Consider the following 24,835-nt stretch of genomic DNA (forward strand, 5'->3'; position numbering starts at 1 on the left):
ACTCAGTTTGTTTCCTGTGATTAAGAATTCCTCATATCAGTGAGATCATATGATACATGTCTTTCTCTGTTTGACTTATTTCACTCAACATAATACCCTCCAGTTCCATACTTTTACCAAAATTCTCATATAGGTTTATGTTCAGATAAGGCATAAGTAGAAAATACTGCAGAAATCATACTTTAGTTATGAATTTCCTTTACTGCACTTTCCTCATGATCTCTTTGCCTTTGTCTTTATGATTATGCTTTTCTACCACAGAGGGTTTTCCCTTACCTTATTTGTATTCACTGCTGTGATGACCCAGACGCATTGTGCATTGCTGTCATACTGGAATGGGAAGTTGGGAGATGTAAAGGTGCCACTTGGTCCTTGAAGATTAGAGCCACACGTCTTCACTAAAAGAGAAATTGCATTTTAAAAGTGAGCCTATAACGCATGCAAAATCTTAGCAATAAAGTATTTTGCAAACAGACTTTAAATTCAAAATTGCACAATTATAACCGCAGCGAAATGTATATTAGGGCATTCTGCCACTTATCAAAGTGAGAGTATTTTTTATACCCTAAAGTTCACAAGCTTAATATTTTCAACATTAATCGAAAATTAGTTATGAATAACAGTGTGAGGCATTATAAATTATCCTCTGACTGTAAATAGATGAGTTTAATTAGAGAGAGGTCTAGTTACGCAATACTGTGTTAACAAAAATCCACAAAGAGAAAGAAACAAAGCCATGGGTTAAGCAATCCAGATAGCATTTTCTTTATTTTTTAAATTTTATTTATTTATTTATTCATTCATTCATTCATTCATTCATTTATCAGAGAGAGAGAGAGAGAAGAGCAGACTCCCCGCTGAGCAAGGAGCCCGATGCGGGACTCAATCCCAGGACCCTGGGATCCTTACCTGAGCCGAAGGCAGATGCTTAACTGACTGAGCCATACAAGCAACCCCAGATAGTATTTTCAACCCTATTTATTAAGTATCCTAGGATATGAGACTGAGACAACAATATGAAAACTACTTCTACTGTTCTTACAACTGTGAATTAGACCATTCAGACTACAAAAAGAGCTGCACTGAAGTAATTTTAATAAATTCCCACAAATTTTAATATTGCAATATTTCTTCAGTTTTTCCAATCCTTCTGCTTAAGAAGAAAGAATGGCCACACTGCATCTGTGTCTTCTCTTCCTTCTCAGTCACCAAGGTTTCTTGGCATTAGTTTTGATTTGCATTTCTTTGCCTCATTCCATTAAAATCTTGTACACGTCATCCTTTTCCAACTCATCAGTAACAGTTCATTGTACATATATGATGTACATATATTTTCTTTTTTTTGATGTACATATATTTTCAATGCACTTAAGACTTTACATAATTATTGATGTGGGCAACAAAGGCAAAAGAAAAATTAAATTTTCTTACTACTTACAGTCCACTGAGAAGTCCTTGAAACAGGCAGAATGACATTCCTCTAGGAGCTCAGCTGCCTTGATGGTAATACTTTGCTAAGGGCAAAAGGCAATCTTAGCCCAACCCCAGGATCCTGTGAATGTACTTTGACATATAAAAATTCCTTTGGGGGCACCTGGGTGGCTCAGATGGTTAAGCGTCTGCCTTCGGCTCAGGTCATGATCCCAGGGTCCTGGGATCGAGTCCCACATCGGGCTCCCTGCTCCTTGGGAGCCTGCTTCTCCCTCTGCCTCTCTCTCTCTGTCTCTCATGAATAAATAAATAAAATCTTTAAAAAAAAAATTCCTTTGGAAATTTCCTTTATCTCTACCCCCCAAGATACATGTTGTCAATCATCCCTCAAGCATATGACCCACCAATATATATCTGAAGGGTCTCATGACTCAGGTTTTATTAGTAATAAATAACCTTTTCCCAACAATAGCTGGCCCCCTCAAGGTCCGGGAAACCTTGCTTCCAAACTCCTTAGAGACTAAAGCTATCCCTAACTCCCTCCCAGCTTGAAAGTATATAATGGGCCACTCCTCATGACCCCAGTGCTGCTCTTTGTGTCCTGTCCCTGTCCTTTAATAAAAGCACTTTTTTGCATCAAAGACCAAGAATTCTTTCTTGGCCATCAGCTGCAAACCCTAACATCTTTCCTATATCAATTATCATCACTTTGAATATCAATTTAGAGGTCCCCAAAGTTTGCTTGATTTGCCCAAGATCACTCAGCTAGTATAGCAGAGGCAGGATTAGAGCTCACATTCTTTCATCTCTTACTTTCCCATCACTAAGCATGTGTCTCTCTAGTATGTTAAATATAGCTTTCTTTATATAATTTTCTTTACTAGGTTCTTTTCTCCCCCATTAGCTTATATTTTGGCATAAATCTCCTCCAGACAACTTTACTTCAACTTGAGGGTTATACCTTGTGGTTAAGTCATTTAGTATTAAATGGTTACTTTTAATTTTCTCTTGTGTCTGATTTTTATATTTTAAGTAATAAAACTGTTATTTTGTAATAAGGAAAAAATAACAAATGGTATTTTTCTTCCTTCAACATTAGTCACCAATTTTTCTTTTTCAATATACTACCTATCTTCCCGTAAATCTTCTATGCTCACTACAGCATTTTCTTCTCCTTCATTCACTCCTTTTTCCCTTTTTTTTCCATTTCCATGGTATAAATAGTCCTACCTTGGCTGATTTTAACATACCACAGGTTATCAAGGCCTGACAAAATTTCTGAATATTTAATAATTGGCTCTTTTTTCCCAGCTTTATTGAGATATAATTGATGTATAACATTGTGTAAGTTTAAGATATATAACATGATGATTTGATACACAGTAAAATGATTACAATAAGGTTAGTTACCTCCATCATTTCACAAAATTACTTTGTGTTTATGTGGGGGGGTTAACATTTCAGATCTCTCTAAGCAACTTTCAAGTATATGACACAGTATTATTAACTATAGTCATTATACTATATATTACACCCACAAAGTTATTCATCTTATAACTTGAAATTTGTTCCCTTTACCCAACATCTCCCTGTTTCTCCCACCATCCGTGGTCCTGACTTTGGCAACTACAATTCTACTCTCTGTTGCTATAATGTTGTCTTTTTTAGATTCCACATATAAGTGAGATCATTGCTTTACAACATCGTATGAATCTTCTTTATGCACTACTTCATCTTCTCTCCCATTCACTTTTTGAAAGTATTACTGCTGACTTCTCTCATTTGGGTATTGAATTGCTTTCTCGAGGCCAGAAATGACCTCCTAATTGCTAAATCTAATAGTATCTCTTCATTTTTTCCACATACTTGATCTCTTAGCAGTAATGGAAAGTATTGATAAGCTTTATTTGAAGTTATCTGCCTTCCTTTACACAGTCCTGAACTCCCTTGATTTTTACCTAATTGTTTTAAATTGTTATGCTCCAGACCCTGTGGTTGGTTGGTTGGCTTGTTTTTGCATTTGACCCATACGTAGCAGAATTATAAATTGATTACATGGCTTATTTTTCTTTGTTCAGTGGTCTCTCTGAATAGTTAATCTAACTCACTTCTATGACTACAACAGTCATTTCTGTGCTGATAGCTCTCAAATTTACATTACCAATTTTTCTATCTCCTATTTCCAGAGTAATTGTCTCTCTGTTGGCTATACATTCTATGAAACACTTTAAAGGAGCTTTTAATTAAACTTCTCTTAACTCATCCATCCACTTCCCTTCCATACAGACATAAAAGTACTCCTCAAGACCTATGTATTTCTCATCTGAAACATTCCATTTTCCTTCTTCTCTTCGCAATACCCAGTACTTCATCACCATCTTTTCTTGAACTAAAAATAGCTACTTAACTCCTTCCCTATACTCATTTTTCTCTGTGTCTCATCCTCCTTTGTGCTACTATATTTATCTTTCTAAAAGACAGATTTGATTATTTTACTTAACTTCATTTAAAAACTTCATCTCTGACTCCTATAGAATAAATTACAAACTGTCTAATATAAAATATAAAATTGTTTCTGTGAGGACCTAGATTTCTTTTCCAGTACATTTTATACAGTAGACATTCAACTTGTGCCAGAAAAGAATTCTTCTTCTCTGAATGTATCATACCCTTTATAATTTTCCACTTATTTCTGTGATGTTTTCCAAGTCTAAAATGTTATTCCTTCTTACATCCCCTGCAGAAATTCTATTCATTTAAACAAAGCCAAGCTGTTGTGTCACTTCTTTTTCTAAGAAGTATTCCTAATTCCTCCATTCAGGGTTCTATAATGGACTGTAGTCTTCACAGGACATTTATTTGAACACATGTATAAAGGTGGTTAAGTGCTAGTGATCTGATAGAAAGTACAGTTATAAACATTTTAAGAATTTCATAGCAATAAAAAATTTATAGCAATCAATGATGGGTTTGAAGTTAGTAGAATCAGCTTTCTGATAGGACATACTGCTTCTTTGAGTGACACTACTTGGCAATTCTCTAGCATGCTTTGTTTTTCAAGATGTATACACACTTATAATCTTTTGTGGACAAGGCCTTGTTTTTCATCTTTGTTTGTTAATTCCTGGTGCAGTGGCTTTCAAAATGCAGGGATGTTTACTAAAGGAACAGATATCCAAGTTCTTTTTCACAGCTCTTACGTGGAGTATCAAATAAGTGATCTCTACATGGTGATGAAGAATCTTTGTAAATGTGTGTTAGACTAGGAAACTGTCTATTTTGAAAATAAAGAAAAAAAAACACTTATAAATGATAAGTACAAATCACCCATAAATAAGTTGGATTTATAAAATGCTATGGGGGTAATAGATCAAGAAATGCTATGGAAGTAGATAAAAGATCAGGGAAGGCTATTCTTAGGAAGTGTTATAGAAAAATACTTGTTTTATTTCTAAGTTTTGTTTTCCTCCTTTGGTAATTTAGGAGCCTTTCTCCCACGGGTCTTGTAGAAACCTTATAAAGAACAAATTCATTCTGATCAAATCAAGGTGAATTTGTACAAAATAACAAGGTGCTCATTTCCCCAGTAACACTTCATAAGACATTACCTTTTTAAAATTAACATGTGACCACTATTAGAGATGGTTGAAATGAAGTGATTTAGGGACATTCTAGGAAAAAAAAAATCATCCCATGTTGGCAGATGTATGGGTTCTTGAGTACAAAACAATGCACTGATGAAAAATTGACTTTGAGAAAATAAAATGGCTCAGGAAATTAAGTAGTTTCTAAGATAGAATTATAGGAGGTCTAGTTTGAGCTATGTTAACTTAAACAAATATTTCCAAAGTTGTTCCAAAAATACTTTATACATTAAAATAAAATATTTCCAGTGAAAGAATTAGTAATCTAGGTAGGAAAAAATGCCCAGAAAATGAAACAAGCTTGGGAATTAATTTTCAACTGACATCATAAAAGATTTGCTGTAATGAAATGGATGAAGCATGGTAGAAATCTATTATCAAAGTGGACAAAGGAAAATAAGACAAGTGAGAAGAACACCACCAGAAGAGAATCTGTTCTCTTAATGGGCATAAATAGGTATTGTGGAGTTTTCACACAGAAAATAGAACTCCATTAAATAAGTACAGATTTCTGGGTTGCGTGTCAGAATTTTAGTCTTTCTGCACAATATTTGGCATATGTTTTGAAAGACTCTGTTCAGCTACATTTCATCCTTCTCTTGCACTTTCTTTCTGGGAAGAAAACCCCTAATAGTTTAGAAAATCATGTACAGAGTTGTTTTATTATGAAGGGAATTCCTACATGGATGTTTACTTTGTAACAATCTAAACACAAACGTGAAATTTAAGTAGTGACCTGAAATATGGTTATAACACTTTTAATACACCAGAATTTCATTTTGTTTTTAATTTTTCTTTGTTTAATACAGTATACAATATATATAGCTAAAAAAAAAAAATGCTGATTTACCTAAACATCAAAAACCCGTTAAGCTTCAGATAAACAGCTCTGAATCAATCTCAATTCTCAGACTGTGGACTCTTGGTCATAAACATCTCCCTCCTGCCCCCTTATCCTTCCCACCCCCCTCCCCACATCTGAAGGTGACTGATAAAACCTACTTAAATCAGTGTGTGGAACTATCAATAAGTAGTTCCATTTAATAATATTTAATTGGACATCCCAGTCCCTATGTCTTCATGAAAAGCTGATAAAGTGTCAGAAGTGGAGTAACAATTAGGACTAATCTTCAAATACATCTGAGCATCATCTGCATAAGAATGGCAAGTCTAATCCATGTCTTCACTGAAAGGAAGCATATAAATGTGGAATAATAATGAAATGAACCCAAAGCAGAAAACTGGAAAACAGAGGAGATGCCATGAAAGGGACAGAATGAAAATCAGCAAAAGGCAGACTGCACAGGATCAGGTAAATCTGATTAAAACCCAGGAAATGCAATTCCTATTAAAAGTGAGAAATATAATAGATTTTTCAAGTCAAAAATAAAGTAAGGAAATTCTTTATTTTTCTTTTTCTAGTTCTTGGTTGTTCATAATTTAACCTAGTCATGAAGGTTAAGTTTACGTACAATCCTGCTTCTCCCTGCTCTTTGTTTCACTGAGTCACCCTATAAGTATTAGGATGAGAGGACATATGGCATTAAACCAGTAATAGAAATGACTGTATGAATTAATGAATCAGTTTATTTTTTGAGAAAAATAAAAGAAAATCCAATTTAATCTAATGTTGCCAATAAGAAATAGATCAGTGAGGTGGTAGGATAGAATAAGATGAATTTCTATGCAAAACATATCTAGGAACCATAGTGTTTTTAAGGCCATTCATGAGGGAAGGGTTGGTGGAAGGAAGAAAAGAAAGAAAGAAAAAGATGGTGTATAGTAAAGAAGACGGGGAAAAATTTAAGCAACGGATTGGACAAAGGATTTAACAGATAAGAGTATGTATTATTCAGCTTCAAATTGTTTGTCTACCTTTGATGTAGACTGTCCGCATCCTTTCCCAAATTATCTAGAAGATTAACTGAGTAGGTTATCACTTGTATATTTAAAAACTGGGTTTTTTGTTTGTTTGTTTTTCTTTAGAGGAAACTGGGGACAGTGTCTACTTGAATTGATGTAAAATTGACATAATCCAGAAAATCAGAAAGTAGGAATTTAAAGCCAGAATTAACTGTTAAACATTAAATTTCTACCTACTGGCCCAAGAAACTCACTGACATCTTTTAGAAGGTTTTAGACCTCCCAGAATTTAAAATTGGGGTAGACTATCTGTTGTACATCGAAAAAGGCAGGAAACATTAGGAGTCAATTTGTAATTTCAAAATGCATCATGCTCTAAGCTACTTACATAGCTTTTCATATGCGGTTTCCTTCATCTGGAATATTCTTTTTTAGCTCTTAACCTGCTAGCTAAAATTCATTTTTCCAAAGCCTTACTTGAATTAGAGCATTCTTACTCTATTTTAATTATTTAAGTACTGAATTTGTTAATGTTATGTATTTCGTCTCCTAGTGATAAAAAAAAAATTGACTTAGTGTATATAACATAGTAAATGCTCAGTAAGGTTTTTTATTCAAGAATAATTAAAGTGAAATACACCTAAATTTCAGAAATAAAAAAGACTGGTGGGTGCTGTGAATTGTGTAAAACTGATGAATCACAGACCTGTACCCCTGAAACAAATAATATATTATGTTAATTAAAAAATAAATAAATTTAAAAAAAGAAATAAAAAAGACCAAAGTTTACAATTTAAGTGTTCTAATTTAAATGTGAGAAAAAGAGGCAATTCATCAAAGAAGCATCTCAGGATAATTTGGATATCACTTGAAATTCTAAATTATTTTTCCTCCTAGTGAAAGGTCAAATGAATCTTTGATGATAATTTTTTATAATTTTTCGTGGAGGGAGTTATTCAGCACCAAACACTGACTTAGAATGTTCAATGCAAAAATGAATAAGATGGGATCCTTCCTTTAAGACACTTGAAGTCTTAAAAACACAAATAGGTCATATTAATAATGAGTTACGAGTGTTAAAGGTAAGCAGGTGTTAATGGGAACACAAAAAGTGCACATTTTTGCAGCTTAGGAATTTAGAGATGTCATCCTTGAGATGATGTCAATGTTGAATGTTGAAAGTTAGGACACATGAACTCTGAGTAGAAGCCAGGATGGACTTCTAAGCAGATACACTAAGTAACATATTGTATCTAAGAAAATTAATTCCCAGAACATCTAAGATTGTTTGGAGCTGAGGGGATTCTTTAGGTAGACCTAGAGAGGTAAATAAATGTCTATTCAAGGAGGGCCATACATGATAGGCTAAGGAAGTTGTTGGATTTTAGGTGGTTTTGTTGTTGTTGTTGTTTTTTGGGGGTTTTTTGCTTTTTGTTTTTTGTTTTTGTTTTTTGTCAAAACTAAGGGGGGGATACTTTGGGTGTGCTGAAAGGCACTTGACTTAACTGTGCCTGTAGTTAAGTTGATCAGTCCAGATGTTGTAAGCAGCATGGATTTAAAAAACTAAAAACTAGAAGACTGGAGATAAGAACGAAAAAGTCAAGTCATGTACTTTTTTCCCCCCATATACTTATTTTTTAAAAATATGATTCTATTTAGTTTTGAATGCAAGGGCATAGCATATTTAGTCACTTATTCATTTTTTTAAGATTTTTTTAATTTATTTATTGAGAGAGAGAGAATGATAGAGAGCATGAGCAGGGAAGAGGGTCAGAGGGAGAAGCAGACCCCCACCCCCACCCCCGCCGAGGGGGGAGCCCGATGTGGGACTTGATCCCGGGACTTCAGGATCATGACCTGAGCCGAAGGCAGTCACTCAACCAACTGAGCCACCCAGGCACCCCTAGTCACTTATTCATTAACTCAGTCATTCACTAATTATAAAAAAAAAAATCAGATGCACTCAACAGTATGAGAATTAGTGAACACGCAGTTGTGGACCAGCCCTGCCTTCATGTACCTCACATTCTGGGGAGAAAGACAGACGTGAAACAGCACATTACAAGATTATATAATCACTAAAAAGGCTACAGAGGAAAAGTCCAGAGTTACCTAAAAGTACAGCCATCCATCCTTTTATTGTGTTTTGCAGATATTACATTTTTTTACAAATAGACGTTTCAGGGCAACCCTGCATCTAACAAGTCTGTCAGTGTCATTTTTTCCAATAGCATTTGCTCATTTCACATCTCCATGCCACATTTTGGTAATTCTCATAATATTTCAAACTGTTTCATTATTATTATATTTGAATTGCTTTTGAATTGTTGCAATCTCATGATAAAACTTTAACGAATGAGAAGCTGGTTCTTAGGACGAGCAAAGAAAGTGGTTTTTTGAGATGGAATCTACTCCTGATGAAGACTCTATAAAGATTGTTGAAATGACAACAAAGGATTTAGAATATCATATAAATTTCTTTGGTAAAGCAGGGCATGGTACTAGAGGACTGACTTCAACTTTGAAAGTTCTATTGTGAGTAAAATGTTATCAAACAGCATTTCATGTTACAGAGAAATGTAGAAAAAAAGAGTGAATTGATGTGGCAAAATTCACTGTTGCCTTTTTTTTTAAAGGAATTCCCTCAACCACCCCAACATTCATCAACCACCCCCCATATCAGTCAGCAGCCATCAACATCAAGGCAAGACCCTCCACCAGCAAAATGATTACAACTTCCTGAAAGCTCACATGATGGACAGCACTTTTTTTTTTTTAGCAATAAAGTCTTTTTTAATTGTTTTTTTCTATACACAATGCTCTTATATACTTATAGACTACAGTATAGTAGAAACATAACTTTTATATGTACTGGGAAACCAAAACACTCATTTGACTCACTTTATTGCTTTATTTGTGGTGATCTGGAACCAAACCCAAAATATCTCCAAGGTATGACTCATATATATATGACTCATATATATATATATGTTTCACTATAATTTGAGAAGTCAAATTATAAAGTACTAGTCCTCAAAAAATTAGAGGCCATCAATACAACATAATTTAAGGCATGGGAAAGAAGGACAACTCATGTCAAAAAATGATTATATGGTATTTTTTAGAAAAAAATATATTTTTCCAGTGTATCCAACAACCAAATCAAGTGTTAATATTTTTCTTTGAATTCTTCAAATATGCTTGCATGAATTGTTATAAACTATTGTGATTAGATTTTAGATCTTGGTGCTGTTGCTAAGCAATTTTTAAAGTATCTCAAAACAGTTTTTTTTAGGTAAGCATATTATCTTCTCTCTAAGTTTTTTCTTTATACCAACAGGCTTAACATGTCCTTGGTGATATGAAGGCCACATAACAGACAACCATTTCCCTAAATAATGGGGTTTCATTAGAAGCTCTTTCCTGCTTAACAATGAGCAGAATATGCCTCTGTTGTGGCATCCAAGATCTTTATAAAGGGAAGTATAGAAAAGTAAAACAGACTGGGAGACCACATCTGAGAACTGGGTCAGTGAATCCTAGATATGAAAAATACTGATATATAAGAGAGTCTATTTCTCTGTGCAAAAGGATATTTTAAAAGTATTATTCATGATTTCAAGGAACAAAATATAAGATTCTATAGAATGTCAACCACCAAGATTACTTTTGAGTTTATACTACTCAAGGGTAGCATCATTATATAAAGCTAAGACAATGTTTTGAAAAAAAATTTTACTATTTGGGAAGTAGAAAAGTCTTGGCACAAAGCTATCATTTAGGGCAAAACAGAACAAAAAAAGTGGTCCCAAATTATGTAAACCTTGGATGGAAAAGAAAACTGTACCTATCCTTTATCTGCCGCAATAAACAGCTGGGTGAAACAAACATCTTCAGCCCCATAAACAGGTTAAAAATGTTTCCGAAGTGGAACTCCAGAACATAATTTCTACATCCTGATATGGTGACAGGTAAATTAGCTTAATTAAATCTCTCAAAAATTTAAATTAATAAAGATATGAAAACCCCATATTTATTTAATATTGAGGACTGGGATATAAATTGCAAAATCAGATGTCACATGCTCAAAAGCACAGTTGACCTACCTGGTAATTGGGCTGGGAGTGGGAAGTAAAAATTGGGGTTATGTGGCCATCTGGCAAATATATGCCCAGGATAAAGGAGGAAACCTCTACTAAAATGTTCAGGCACCTCTGAATGTGGGCCAAGTTTTCCAGTTCTTCTAATTTTTCAAAAGCTAGGAATCTGGTTATGTGAAATACTTAATATTTCAAATGTTGGAAAAAAATTTTAAGATATAGCAATCTATAATAGCCAAAAATGTAAGCTATTTCTGGACAACAAACCTCTGATTTGCAATGTTTGATCCACGTATTTGCTTTGATGTAAAATTAAAACAAGTAGATTAGGATTTCAGTGAAATAAGAGAATTTAAAAACATAATGATAAACAATTATACATAATTGTATTTCAGTTACAAAATTGCAACGAATTATTTCAGTGCTTCCAATTTACAAGATTTTTTTAAAAATTGCTTTCAAAATGAGAAACCCTTATCAATTCATTCATTTTATTCTCCTCTTCAATGTCATTTTTTTAAGAAATAAAATATTTTGGAATAATTTTAGATACACAAAAAAGATGCAAAGATCATGCACAGAGTTCCCATGTACCCTCCACCCAGTTTCCCCTAATGTAAACATTTTACATAACCATGGTGTATCTGTCAAACCTAAGAATATATTACTGGTACATTCCTCTTAACTAAAATTCAGACTTTATTTGAATTTCATCAGGTTTTTCGTTTCCTTTGTTTTGTTTTGTTTTTAGACTAACATCCTCTTTTCTATTCCAGGGTCTAATCCAAAATAACACATCACATATGTCTCTTTAATCTACTCCTTTAATGTCATTTTAAATTAATATTTTGCTAATCACTCCAAATTTGTGTGTGGGGGGGGAAGGGCTTAGTACTTAGTATGAAACGTCGATAATCCAATATATTACCAACCCTCATGCAAACATGAGGATGAGTTTCAGAGTTGGCAAAACTCGAGGCCAGAACCTGAACAGGGTGAAGTTGATAAGTAATAACTTATCATGCCACAGGAGCCCTTGGTTGAACCTGTCTGCATCACAGTACAAACATTTTTCTAGCCAAAATTCTTAAAGATTCCTTTGCAAGGGTATAGTTAGAAATAAACAAAATTGCTACAGGGTGGTTTAACCTGGACACGAGAAAATAATTTAGTGTTCCAGAACTCATTGAGTAGAAAAACTACAATGAGCTGTTCAAGATGCCATGGAATCTCCTTACTAAATCTTTTTAAATAATGCAGAAACCTCATTCTCTGAGCAAAACACAATGGTTACAGGGTGTGAAAGCATCACTCTCAACTTTGTGAAACAATCACTAGTTTATTAGCACCGATCTATGTGAGTGATAAAAAGTAGTGGCCCTCTAATTTTTTTGTGTGTGTGTGCCTTTCAGGAAACTAAACACACTGGATATTAACACTATTTTGTGTTTATGCATAATTCCCAATTATCAGCTTAGGGCAGGGCTTTGCAGTCTTTGCACTTTTGACACTTTGGGCGAGATATTATTTGTTTTGTTGTCAGGGGCTGTCCTGAGCATTGCAGAATGTTTAGCAACACCTCTCTGTCCATTTGATGCCATTAGCAACCCCCTGCCAAAGTTATGACAATCAAAAACTGTCTCCAAACATTGCCAAATGTCCCTTGCACGGCAAAATTCTGCCTTCCTCCCATTAGGAGCCACTGACTTACAGCAGTATCTTTCATTCTACCTAATATCTTTGATTTTTGCTCACTCTTTTGTTTCTCTTTATTCTGTACCAAGAAGTTTTGGTGAAAGGTATTGTAGAAATAAGGCATGAACTTCAGCTTCCATTACAGTGGGAAGTTACATTAAAAGTTGGTTAATAGAGTGTTTTGACACTCAAGAAGTAATAAAAATCTTATTAACAGAAACTATATTATACACCCTTCTTTCCAGGTCTGTCCCTTATCATTTATCTAATCCCCATTCATACTTCAGAATTTAAGTGGGCACACCTCTGGGACATTTTCCCCGGTAACCCCAATCCCAGTTCACCCTGAGTAGGGTGCTGCTCCCCTTTGTTCCCATACTTTTTATCTTTATAAGCTAATTTATTACCAATATTACCTTATTCTGTTCTGCTGTCATTCTTTTGCCTCAGTATACGGTGAGCCCCTTCAGGACAATTATCACATATTACTACTAATTAGTCCCTGATTGGTCCTGCAGGTAGTCAGTTAGTGTTTATTGAATGAATGACACCCTTAGAAAATGGATCTTGATTGTGACACCAAACTAGGGGATGTGGTATGTCAAGGAGCAGGATGAGGCTTACTGGAGATGATGAAAAGCCTAGACTGGTGAAAAAAATTGGAGTACAATATATCTGGACCTAGCTGTATATGTATGTTTTTAATATTGACTCTGAGGAACTAATGTCAATCATAAAATGGGATATAATGAAATATTTAAGGTAATGCTCTAAGTCTTGCCACTGGCAAAGTTGTCAAGCACTTGAAATGTATCTGTTTCCTGCTTCCTAAGACTTCTGATTTCATGTTGTCTTGTGCGTATGAGATTCGAACCCTCTCTGAGTCCAGACTCTAAGTTCTTAAAAACTGTACCAAAAATTTCTATGTAACCACAATTAAGAACAAGGCTGTTTTGTTGCTCATATTTAAAATTGTGTTGCTTTCTTCTCAATAGATTTCATAGTCCCCATACCTATTTAGTTGTACGGATCATGTCAAGAAATGTACTGGCATTCTCAATGTTCCTTCTCAATGTAACCATATTACTGAAGGAACAAACTTCTTACTCGTAAGTACACTGATAATATAAATTTCATTATCTACTCAACATTCTAATTAGAAAGACTCACATTATGTTTGGCCTGGTAAGTTACCCTAGGGAAAAAAAGTAAGTGATGAATTCTCCCAGCTAGAGAGGACATTTGTAGGTGAATAGTTTGTGGTATTGAAATAGGTATTCTTAGAGATTTTTTAAAAATCCTATTTTAAAAAAAAACATTTATCAAATCCTAAACTGTATATGCCTAACAATCAAAAGGATGTACCTTCCATATATTCTAAATATCAGGGTTCTGCTTCCTTTTTCCTTCTGATATTGATTTAGAATAAATATTGAAAGTACAAACTTTCAGTTATATGATAAGTTCTGAAGATCTAATGTACGGTATGGTGACTCATTAAAATAACTCAGCTTTGTACACTTCAAAGTTGCTAAGAGTATACCTACACACATACACACACACACACACGAGTTAACACTAGGAAATGATGGGTGTGTGAATTATCTTGTCCTTGGTAATCATTCCACAAAGTATATGCATATCAAACCATCACACTGTACACTTTAAATATATACACTTGCGTTTGTCAATTATTCCTTAATAAAGTTGGAAAAAAAGGGAAAAAAAGACATCAACCAAAACAAAAAAGGAGTAACTGCAAACAAATCTTTGATATACATATTACAGAAATTTAGCCCTGAGACCAAATTGGTTAGTAAAAAGATCTGAGTTTGACAATACACATGCAAATGTGTAAACTTTACTGTCAATTTGCCTACACTGAATCCCTGAATCTATGTTTTTATTTGTAAGAAAGAAATGATACTGTAGTATCACAGAGGTTTATTGAAAGGACCAAATGAATTGATATATTTAAAGCCTGTCCAGCATATAGTAAGCTCTGTGTATTAGTTATTATTATTTAAATTTTATAAAGAATATAACTTAGAGTATCTATTTGAACTCACAGAAGTATATGCCAAAATCTGTTTTTATCTAGTATGCTACAAATATTTGTTACATTTTTGTCAATTTTGTTTTACTTTTGAGGTAATATTAAAATAGGATATTGCTGAGAAAAATTCCAATTAGCCACCGTAGCTCTTTATTTGCATACATGAATATATTTTAATATAAATACTATTATATCATTACTTATGCACATTTATAGTATGTTAAATATTTTTTCATGTTTGAATACATGAAAATATTTATTAATATATACACTGTTTGTATCAATACTTACACACACTTTTAATCCTCTGATTCTTGAAGCCTAAAGCTTTGTAAATAGGTAATGCATAATTCTTTCCACATTTTCTACATATTATTTTTATGATATGTATAGTGCATTAAATAAAATTTTAAAGATGATGTGGCCTGCAAAGGATAAACAGTTGATTACCTAATAAACTCATAAAAGTCTTTATGTAGAAAGATAGCCTGCATGATCCAAGAACTCAGGATTGTCATGAATTTTCCACAGCATGTAGATGATCACCAAAAAGAAGACAGTAATAAAATCACATTTATTTAGTCCATAAATCAATTTACAACAGTTAGTGTTCTACCTGGTAATGAAATCCTGTTAGTCAGTGAAAAATGTGTACATAATGCACTCCTGGGTGGGAAGCTGTGTGACATTTTCACCTCTCTAGTAAGCCATAGTATATTATTTCAGCAGCTGGCATTTTTTCCCATGTGCATATATAACCACCGAACTGGGAAACACGTGCACACACACACACGTACACACCATGAACATAAAACTGAAACCAAACCAAATCAGACTAAAACACATACTATAAATATTGTTAAGAAACTGACTTCAGCGTCTATTCCCTAGAAATGTATCAGTAATTTTACCATTTCCTGAAGATTAGTACAAACAATGCCTATCATATGGGTTAGGGAAATAATCTGAGTTCCCTTTGGGATTACAGTCATACACACAGCCAGGGAAGAATGTAACAGCATTGTCTGTTATCCTTGAGTTTCCTTTAGGATTATTCTCTGGGAATATAAATTTCTGAATATTCCTCAAGCATAGGTCTTCTCATTCTATGACCTCAAACCAAAGTTCAGGTAAGGCTTGACTGGAAACATCTGATACGGACCGAACAGCCAAAAGGAGGATATGAAATCACATCTTAGACTATGTTACCTAGAAACTATGCCTGAGACAAGAGCTCCTTTGGGAGAGGTTTAATTGGTCATATGACCTCAGGGAGCAGAAATGAGGAATAGGTGGGAGTGAAGGAGTCTTGGAATGCAGGAAAGACAACACAAGGCTGTGCCAAGGATAATTGGTATTAAGCCCTAGAGAAACTTCTGGCGAAACTTGTCAAATGCTTCTCAGAATAGCAGAGGAAACTGCAGAAAAAAAAAAAAAAAAGCAGACACTTACTTATTCGATCCTATCTCCTTGTGGTTCAAGAGTTGATTCATAAAGCATTAGCTCCTCTACCATGTCTGGTTCACAGACTTCCTGTCCCACGTGTCAGATGGGCCACAGGAGAGGGAGGAAGAGGCAGAAGGAGAGGCCCGATCAGGAGCACCTGCACCGAACCTAACTGGTGACCACAGCAGTGACAGGAATTAGAGATGAAGACTTACAGAGTGTGCAAGAGGTTTGGGGCACATTGCCTCCCTCGCTAAAATCCTACTATTAAGACAACCAATTAACAAAAATTAATTCCACTGAATATTTTTAGAAAGTTAAATCGTTTAGGAAATGGATTGTTTTAAAACTGAAAGCGAATCTCTAGTTTGCAATATTGTATTCACTAATGGGAAAAGGGAAGGTTAAATGCACTCCGGGTTTCTCTCCAAAACTTTCCCTCACTGCCCCTACATTTTTCACATTTTCCTTCTAATTCTTATAATTGAAATGCCAGGAAAATCCCCTGCTCTATTTCTGTCTCAAATAATAGATTTAGAGAGCAATGAGATACCATCATTACCCTGATGATATTCAGCTGTGCCATTCATTTCCTCTGGACTCAGATGGCGCTGAGCCTCTAAACTCCCTTCAGCAGCCAAGTCCGGAGGAAAGATGAGCTGGCACACTTCCAAATCATTAAAGACAGAGCTATCTGGCTGGTATGCTTGAAAAACACCAAGGGATTTGAAAAGAGGAAGTTTGGGCTTTCTCAAATGAGGTGACTCACAGAGACCTGCCTGGTGTCCGTCTATTTCTAGATCTCAATCTGCTCAAGCAATTCCAGGCAGCACCTATGGAAATGAGTGCCTTTTGTCTTCTTGCATTTAACTTGAACCTTGAAAACCTTATTAAATGATTCAGTGTTTGCTGGGGAAATCTTCAAGCTGACTTTTGAGCCGGTGATCAACACTTGCGTGTTGGTTTCTGATGGTCCTGTGAAACAGAAAACTTGGAATTCCTCAAAAGAAGAAAGAAAAATGTATATCTAAAGTATTGATTTTAAATATAAAGTCTCTATCAACTGCTTTTTTAAAAAGTAATTTTAAACTAGACTATATAAATGAGATGAGACTCTCACTGGCTCTACCCTTCTTTCTGACCTCCAGAGAGTATTGTAAGAAGATATTTAAAGACAGGTCCTCGGAACAAAAATCCCTCTAATTGACCTTGAGTGTTCCCCATGAGAGTTCCCCAAGAACTCCTATCTTCTGATATGCCCTTGCCAAGCCGCTAGATCATCACTGCTAAGGAAGCAGAGAAGAAAGTTGCCTTCAGAATGTATTTCTAAGTGAGTAATACATGTGAAATGAACATAGTTTAAAAAAAAACCACACAAGAAGGCACTTGTCAGTTTTTAAATGCACAATTTTTACAGTGTCAGAGAAGTATACTGTAGTCAGTTTTGTCACTAATGGTTTATTTCCCATTAAAATTCATGGGGGAAATAAAACATCAATGACATTCTTCCCATCAAAATGCATCAAGTGACAATAGCGTTTTACCATGTGGTTAAATTGCCATTATCTAAGATAGATGACAGTCCTTTCAATGATTGCCGGCGCTTCTTTTAGAGGCGATGATAATGTCTTTGCTATAAGTCTCTGGCATCGAAAGGAAAAAAAAATCTTGATATAAGGACAGCTATTTTAGAAACATGAGGTAACATTACTTTTTCCCCACTCTATAGCAGATACAGTTTCATCATGATGCCAGAAACAATGTCAAATAAAATTCTTTTTCGTTAAATGATTTCATATTGTAAGGCAAAGATATTATAAGCAGACGATACTCAGGATAAGCCTGTGCTACCGCAGGAGGCTTCTGAATTCAGGATGGTACTGGATTTCCTAAAGTACGTGAAATTTCCACACTTTAACTTTTGGAAATCTAAGTCCTGTATAAGCATTTTCATTTTCCATCTTTTTAAAAGCACATACTGAAGCATGACAAGTTTATTTTCACTACTATGTGACCTCCATAGATGCTCAGTAAATATTTGCTAAAAGACAATACCTGAGTCATATATCTGGTTTTCCCATATCCTGTTTTATTTAATAGGTGTGTTTATTTTGGGAGGAAGTATGTGGAAAGAAGGAGGTGGAAAAGATATACTAGTATAAAAGAAATATGCCATTCATGCATTGTTCCTTAGGGTTCTTAAGAGCTGAGGGATATTATATTATTATACATTTTATTATATTATTTATATTTATACTATTTATATTATTTACAAGAAATCTTCTACATTGAAAATATTATAGTTTAAAAGCACACACATATAAGCTATATATATGCATGTATATGTATACATATATGTGTGTATGTATATATATATATATGTGTGTAAGTTTTATATATATATTCACGGTATTCACAGAAGGGAGCAGGAAAAGTATGATTTTCCCATTCTTACATCAGGGTATTTAGTTCCAAAGCCACACAACAAACATCCTTGGACTCCTAACTTCTTTTTTTTTTCCCCCCTAAAGATTTTATTTATTTATCTGACAGAGAGAGAGCGCAAGTACGTAGAGAGGAAGGCAGAGAGAGAGAGGGAGAAGCAGGCTCTCTGCTGAGCAGGAAGCCCAATGCGGGACTCGATCCCAGGACCCTGGGATCATGACCTGAGCCGAAGGCAGCTGCTCAACCGACTGAGCCACCCAGGAGCCCCTGGACTCCTAACTTCTGATCCAATAGTCTTTTCCCTTAGTCTTGCTACACAAAGTATGGCATGCAGAGCAGTAGTACCAGGATCACCTGGAAGCCTGTTGAGAAGGCAGAATCCAGGCTCTCAACTAGACCTACTGAATTAGAATCTGCCTTCTTTAAGTTCCCCAAGTAACTGCTCTGTCCATTCAAGCCTGAGGAGCACATCCTTTTGTCATAGTCTCCTTCACACAGAACTGCCCTTAATTCATTAAGATCACTGACAGGAAACATTTCTCACCCATATCTTATATCTAGTACCTCTAGTTTTATCACCCACGTGCAGGAGTACTTTAAGAGGGTGATGTTTGTTGGTGACATCTCTGACAGTTTGACCATTATTCAAACTTATCGAGAGAAGATCCTGCTTTTTATTGGGTTCATTCTGGGCTGAGTCTACTGCTTAACATGGTTCTGCTCTTTCTAATGAAACAGAAACTAACAAGAACTAAGTTCATCCAGTCAAGCCAAGCAGATAGGGTTTTAAGACTTCTACAATTTTGGCATCATGCCCAACATTTGATGTATATACGACTATATGAAATGGATTTTAGAGATCAGGAAAATGAGACTTATAAATAATTTGTTTATGGTCATATAGATAACTGAGCAGAGTGGGAAGTCAGAGCTATGTCTTTCTGACCCCAAAGTCTGTCCTCTTAACCAAAAGGCTACTCTAACTTCCTAAATTAAGATAAGCCACCATTCGTGTGTGTGTGTGTGTGTGTGTGTGTGTGTGTGTGTGTTTTCTGGGCAGAAAATGTAGGAAGATGAGATTGTATACATTCCAAAAGTCCTGTGATCTTTATCCATCTAGAACTGTAGATGTTTATTAAATATAAATTGAGGGCGCCTGGGTGGCTCAGTCAGTTAGGTGTCTGCCTTGGGCTCAGGTCGTGATCCCGGAGTCCCTGGATGAAGCCCCACGTCGGGCTCCCTGCTCAGCCAGGATTCTGCTTCTCCCTCTGCCCCTCACCCGGCTTGTGCTCCGTCTCTCTCTCTCTCTCTCCCCCTCTCTCTCTTTCAAATAAATAAATAAAATCTTTAAAAAGATATATAAATTGATATTATATGCATTAATTTATATTTCCTCTGTCAATTATTAGTTAATATTTGAAATCTATTTTTCTGTATTTTCCCCACTAATTTTATACTTCTTAAGAATCCCTCTCCCTTTATTGTCACTTCTCTGGATATATTATTTTATTTTGGTATAATTGAGTGAATATAACCATAGGCCACAAATGTTTTCCAATATTTGTGGATGGGTGAAAATATAATTACCATTGTGAACATATTAAGAAAAAAACTTGTTCCATTACTTCAAAGACCACATATTTTGATAACTCTAGAGAACTCTTAGAACCAAGAATTTTAATTTCAACTCTGCCTCACATTAAGGGACCCTAATGAGACACTGAATATTAATGACTCTCATTGTCACTTTCTGTAGAATAGGGGTGATTACACTTTGCTGATAAGAATTTTATCATGATATCAAAGGAACAAATAATATCCATAAAAATTTCCTGTCATTCAATAAAATGAAAAAATACCGTTTGTTTGTTTACAAGGAAGACACTGAAAATTTAATTTATATATCATGAGAAAGTGCATTATGGGAACATCAATAACCTAATGTCAGCACCTTTGTACTTGCTGTTCTCACTGCCTACGCTCTTTCCTCAGAGGGAGTGTGTGTACACTTTTCTCCCCCAGTTCAGAACACTGCTTAAATGGCACCACAGAGAAGACTTCTCTGACCGTAACATCCACAATAGTGGGCTGTGAGTCTCATAGTTTTTCATCACAGTATTTATCCTTCAATTATTCCCTATTCCCAGAGCTGTGTTTGTTTATTATAGGTCTCCTGCCCTAGAATATGAGTTCTATGAGAATGGGAACTTTGGCTATTTGTTTAACCATTTTATCTCTAAAAGCCCAGAATAGTGACTGACAAGTACCAGATTCACAGCAAATGTTTGTTGAGTAAATGAAGTAACTAAGTCTATGTATAACCATAGGCAAAGGATTAATAAAAATGGCTTTACTACTACTACTATCAGCTAATCTTAATTATGTACCAGGAATTATATACTAATATCAGCAAACTCTCAGAAACCACCTGTGGGGGTATATACCATTATCTCCATTTTCCAGATGAAGAAATGAAAGTTTGGACTATCCTAGATGAAGTCACTGCTTCTCAACCTTGGCTGCACATTAGAATTATCTGGCAACCTTTGAAAAATATTGGTACCCAGGTCCCAAACTCAGAGTTCTGATTTCAGTGCAATCCCCACACTAAAGCAATTAAATTTAAATCACATCTGAAAAAAAAATAAATAAATCTCTAGGAGTAGGGACAGAGAATCAGTATTTGCTTTGAAGTTCCCATGTGATTCCAAATTATAGCCATCATTGAGAAACTTTCACTACCTGAAATAAATTAACTAACTTCCCCCAGGTCATATGGGTAGGAAGTGGTGGAGTAGAGATGTGAACCCAACACTGAGAGATTCCTTTGTGTGAGCATTACTTTTGACCAGACTTATAGACCCAGACAGCATCAAAGCACAACATTATATATTGGTAAATAACACAGGCTCTGAAGTGAGAAAGGCAAATATGAAACCCAGTCCCACCACTTTCTGGTTCTTGGGCAAGCACGCTAACATCTCTGAGATTCACGTTGCTCGTCAGTACAATGGGAATAGAATTTACCATCACCGCAACACATCAGTAGGAGGATAAAGGAGGTAAGAGAGAGAAATATTAACGTAGCACCTGATTCATATTAAGTATTCAATATTTAGTTGCTATTACTTGAGTCATCAAACGTGCTAGGTTTTAGAATTAAAAAGGATTTAGATGCATTGGATGGATTCATGTAGAATAAATCCAAATAGGCAAAAAAAAAAAAATATTACATGTCACTTCTACTGTATTAATTGCTGTGGGAAATAATCAGGAATTTAAGGAGGGTACAACTTACTTGGGAAAGAAAGGATAGGACTGAGAGTTAAAATCATCACAAGGAAGCACGTTGAAAGTATTTAGCACAGATCAACAATCACCAACACTGGAATGGATAATAAATGCTAGTGGAGTTTGGGAAAAGAAGTGATCACTCTAGTTAGAATGGAAAAGAAAAGCCTCTTAAATGATGGGACCACTTAAAAGGCGACTGAAGTAGTAAGAATGACTACACATTCCATTTATTGATGCCTTTACTTATTCAATAATTTTTATTTACTACTTCCTACTTGCCATTGCCTCTTCCTTACTTGCTTTGGAGATACAACAAAACTCATACCACACCTGACCACATGGAGCTTATATTCTAATAACAGACATCAGCAAACAAATGGCAGATAATCTATTCACACCATAAATACATGATCACTCTAGATAATGTGTTGCATGAAAATGTTTTAAATATTATTATTTTTATTTTCCCCAGCTTAGTAAGGTGTGATTGAAAAATAAAAATGACAGGTGTGCCTGAGTGGCTCAGTCAGTTAAGGGGCCGATTCTTGATTTTGGCTCAGATCACGATCATAGAGTCCTGGTATTGAGCCCCATGATGGGCTCCATGCTCTGTGGGGAGTCTGCTTGAGGATTCTTTCTCTTCCTCTCCCTATGCCCCACCCCCATTCTCTCTCTCTCAAATAAATAATCTTTAAAAAAAGAAAAATTATATATATTTAGATTGTACACTTTTTTTTTTAAGATTTTATTTATTTATTTGGCAGAGAGAGACACAGTGAGAGAGGGAACACAAGCAGGGGGAGTGGGAGAGGGAGAAGCAGGAGAGAGAGAGCAGGCTTCCCACAGAGCAGGGAGCCCAACGTGGGGCTCGATCCCAGGACCCTGGGATCATGACCTGAGCCGAAGGCAGACGCTTAATGACTGAGCCACCCAGGCGCCCCTCAAGTCAGTGTTTTACTTGGTAAACATGTCTGAGACCATGCATCCCTGGCTGCTAAGCACCATGGCGGACAGGGCTAGAAAGGTAACAGCTTTATTTTGAGCAGGGGTCAAAGACAAGGCAGCACTTTACAGCTACATTGTAACTAGATCCTGCATCTAGATTGTACACTTTTTAAGATGCACAAAATGATGATTTAATACACATATATGTTTTGAAATTATACCTCAAGTTAATTAACATATCTATCAGTTCTGTAGTTACCATATTCTGCTTTTGGTGGTGAGAACACTTAAGATCTACTCTCTTAGCCATTGTACAGTGTAATAATAGTCATTATATAACTATTTGGCAATAGTTATGTAACTATAACTATAGTTAATAATACAGTACTATTAACGATAGCCACCAGGCTGTACACTAGATCCATATAACTTATTCATTTTATTGAAAAGAATTTTAAAAGGTAAAAGAGAATAATTAGAACAGGGGGGTATTTCAGCAACAGTGGTCAGAGGAGTCTGAATAGAAAAATTAATGATTAAAGGGAACCAGATATGCAAAATTTCTGGGAAAATTATTCTGGAAAGAGCAAACCTCAAGAACAAAATCCTGAGGAGAAAATGAGCTGACATCTTCTAGGGTCAGTAAAAACATCACTTGTCCAGAACACTGTGAATAAGGCAAAAATGAACAAAAAGAAAGAGGAAAGAAAATAAGATGTGGATAGATGGGAGGTAGCTGTCTATAGGGGACCCGACCATATCTGGCAACAGACTGGGATTGGCACTGAGGAGGAGTCATCAAGGAGAAATGTAAGTTTGAACCAGAATGAGGTCTCCATTAACTGAAAAGATTTCAAGAGAAGGAGAAAACGTGAGGGAAGACAAGTGTTTGATTTTTAACAACTTAAATTGGAGATGATGTTGAGGCATCCTAGGGGCAACAAACAGCTGGAGATACTAGTAGTTAGATGAAAAGTCAAGGTTAGATAGGTTTTAGAAGTCAATAGCTTAAAAGCAATAGATTCTGGAAAAAGCAGAGCATGCAAAACAGATGCTTAAAGATCAGTCAGAAGCAAAAGAAAAAAATACACGTTTTTTTCCAAATGTGGTCTTTTTCTAAAGTTTTCTCTCTCAATAGTGGGGCTGTCTGACATCAAGTTGCCGATGCTGGAATTAAACAAGTCCACAAATTCTTTCACACTCCCTCTCTTGAATAGAGGTCAGCTTTACTGACTTGTTTCTAATGAATATAATGTGATGGAGGTGATGCTGAGTGATTTCTAAGGCAAAGTCATAAAAGGCTCTAGAGCTTCCGCTTGGTACTCTCAGGGAGTTTGCCCTTGAAACCTGGCCACTGTGCTATAAACAAGTGAGGCAACCACACAGAAAGTCCACGTGTGGGTGTTCAGGCCACACCTCTAACACATCTCAACATTAGCCAGCCTCAAACGCAGGCATGGGAAAAGAGAAACTTCAGATGATTCCCTCTCCCAGCCTTTGAACTGCTCAGCAGATGCCAAGTGATAGAAAGATGAGCTGCCCCTGCTAAGCCCTGCCCAAATTGCAGATACCTGAGCAAAATAAATATTGCCAATGTTTAAACTAAGTTTTGAGATGATTTGTTACATAACCACATTTAACTAGAAAATGATATAAATCAGAAATTCAAGTTATTTATAATATTGAATTTTTTTTGCACCCAGTCCCACTTTATTTAATCTATCACCAAATCCTATGGATTTTTCCTCCTACATAATCTCTGAAATTTCCTCCTCCATAATTTCTCATTCACTTCTCTCCATTTCCACCATGACTACCCCAACCCAAGTTATTATAATGTCTTGCTGAGAAGATCTTCCTTCCATTCTCATCACTACAAGCCGCATGTTATATTTTCAAAATGCAAATCTGATCAT

The 24,835-nt window shown here is 35.5% G+C and overlaps 1 protein-coding gene and 1 non-coding gene across 3 annotated transcripts in view; both read right to left on the bottom strand.

Moving 5' to 3' along the window:
• The window catches only part of CSMD3 (CUB and Sushi multiple domains 3), a 1,160,890-nt gene that overhangs the window by 592,096 nt on the left and 543,959 nt on the right, over nt 1–24,835 (bottom strand). For both annotated transcript variants that reach the window (XM_081816413.1, XM_081816412.1), the window contains one exon: nt 277–398. In XM_081816413.1, the coding sequence (XP_081672539.1) occupies nt 277–398 (122 nt within the window). The remainder of the gene's footprint in view (nt 1–276; nt 399–24,835) is intronic.
• LOC115943193 (small nucleolar RNA SNORA63) lies at nt 22,942–23,072 on the bottom strand. The gene has a single exon (XR_004077809.1). It is a non-coding gene; the product is annotated as a small nucleolar RNA SNORA63 (small nucleolar RNA).

This window comes from Leptonychotes weddellii, chromosome 4 (assembly GCF_054177405.1).
Source record: "Leptonychotes weddellii isolate Sample4059 chromosome 4, ASM5417740v2, whole genome shotgun sequence".
NCBI classification, from domain to species: Eukaryota; Metazoa; Chordata; class Mammalia; order Carnivora; family Phocidae; genus Leptonychotes; species Leptonychotes weddellii.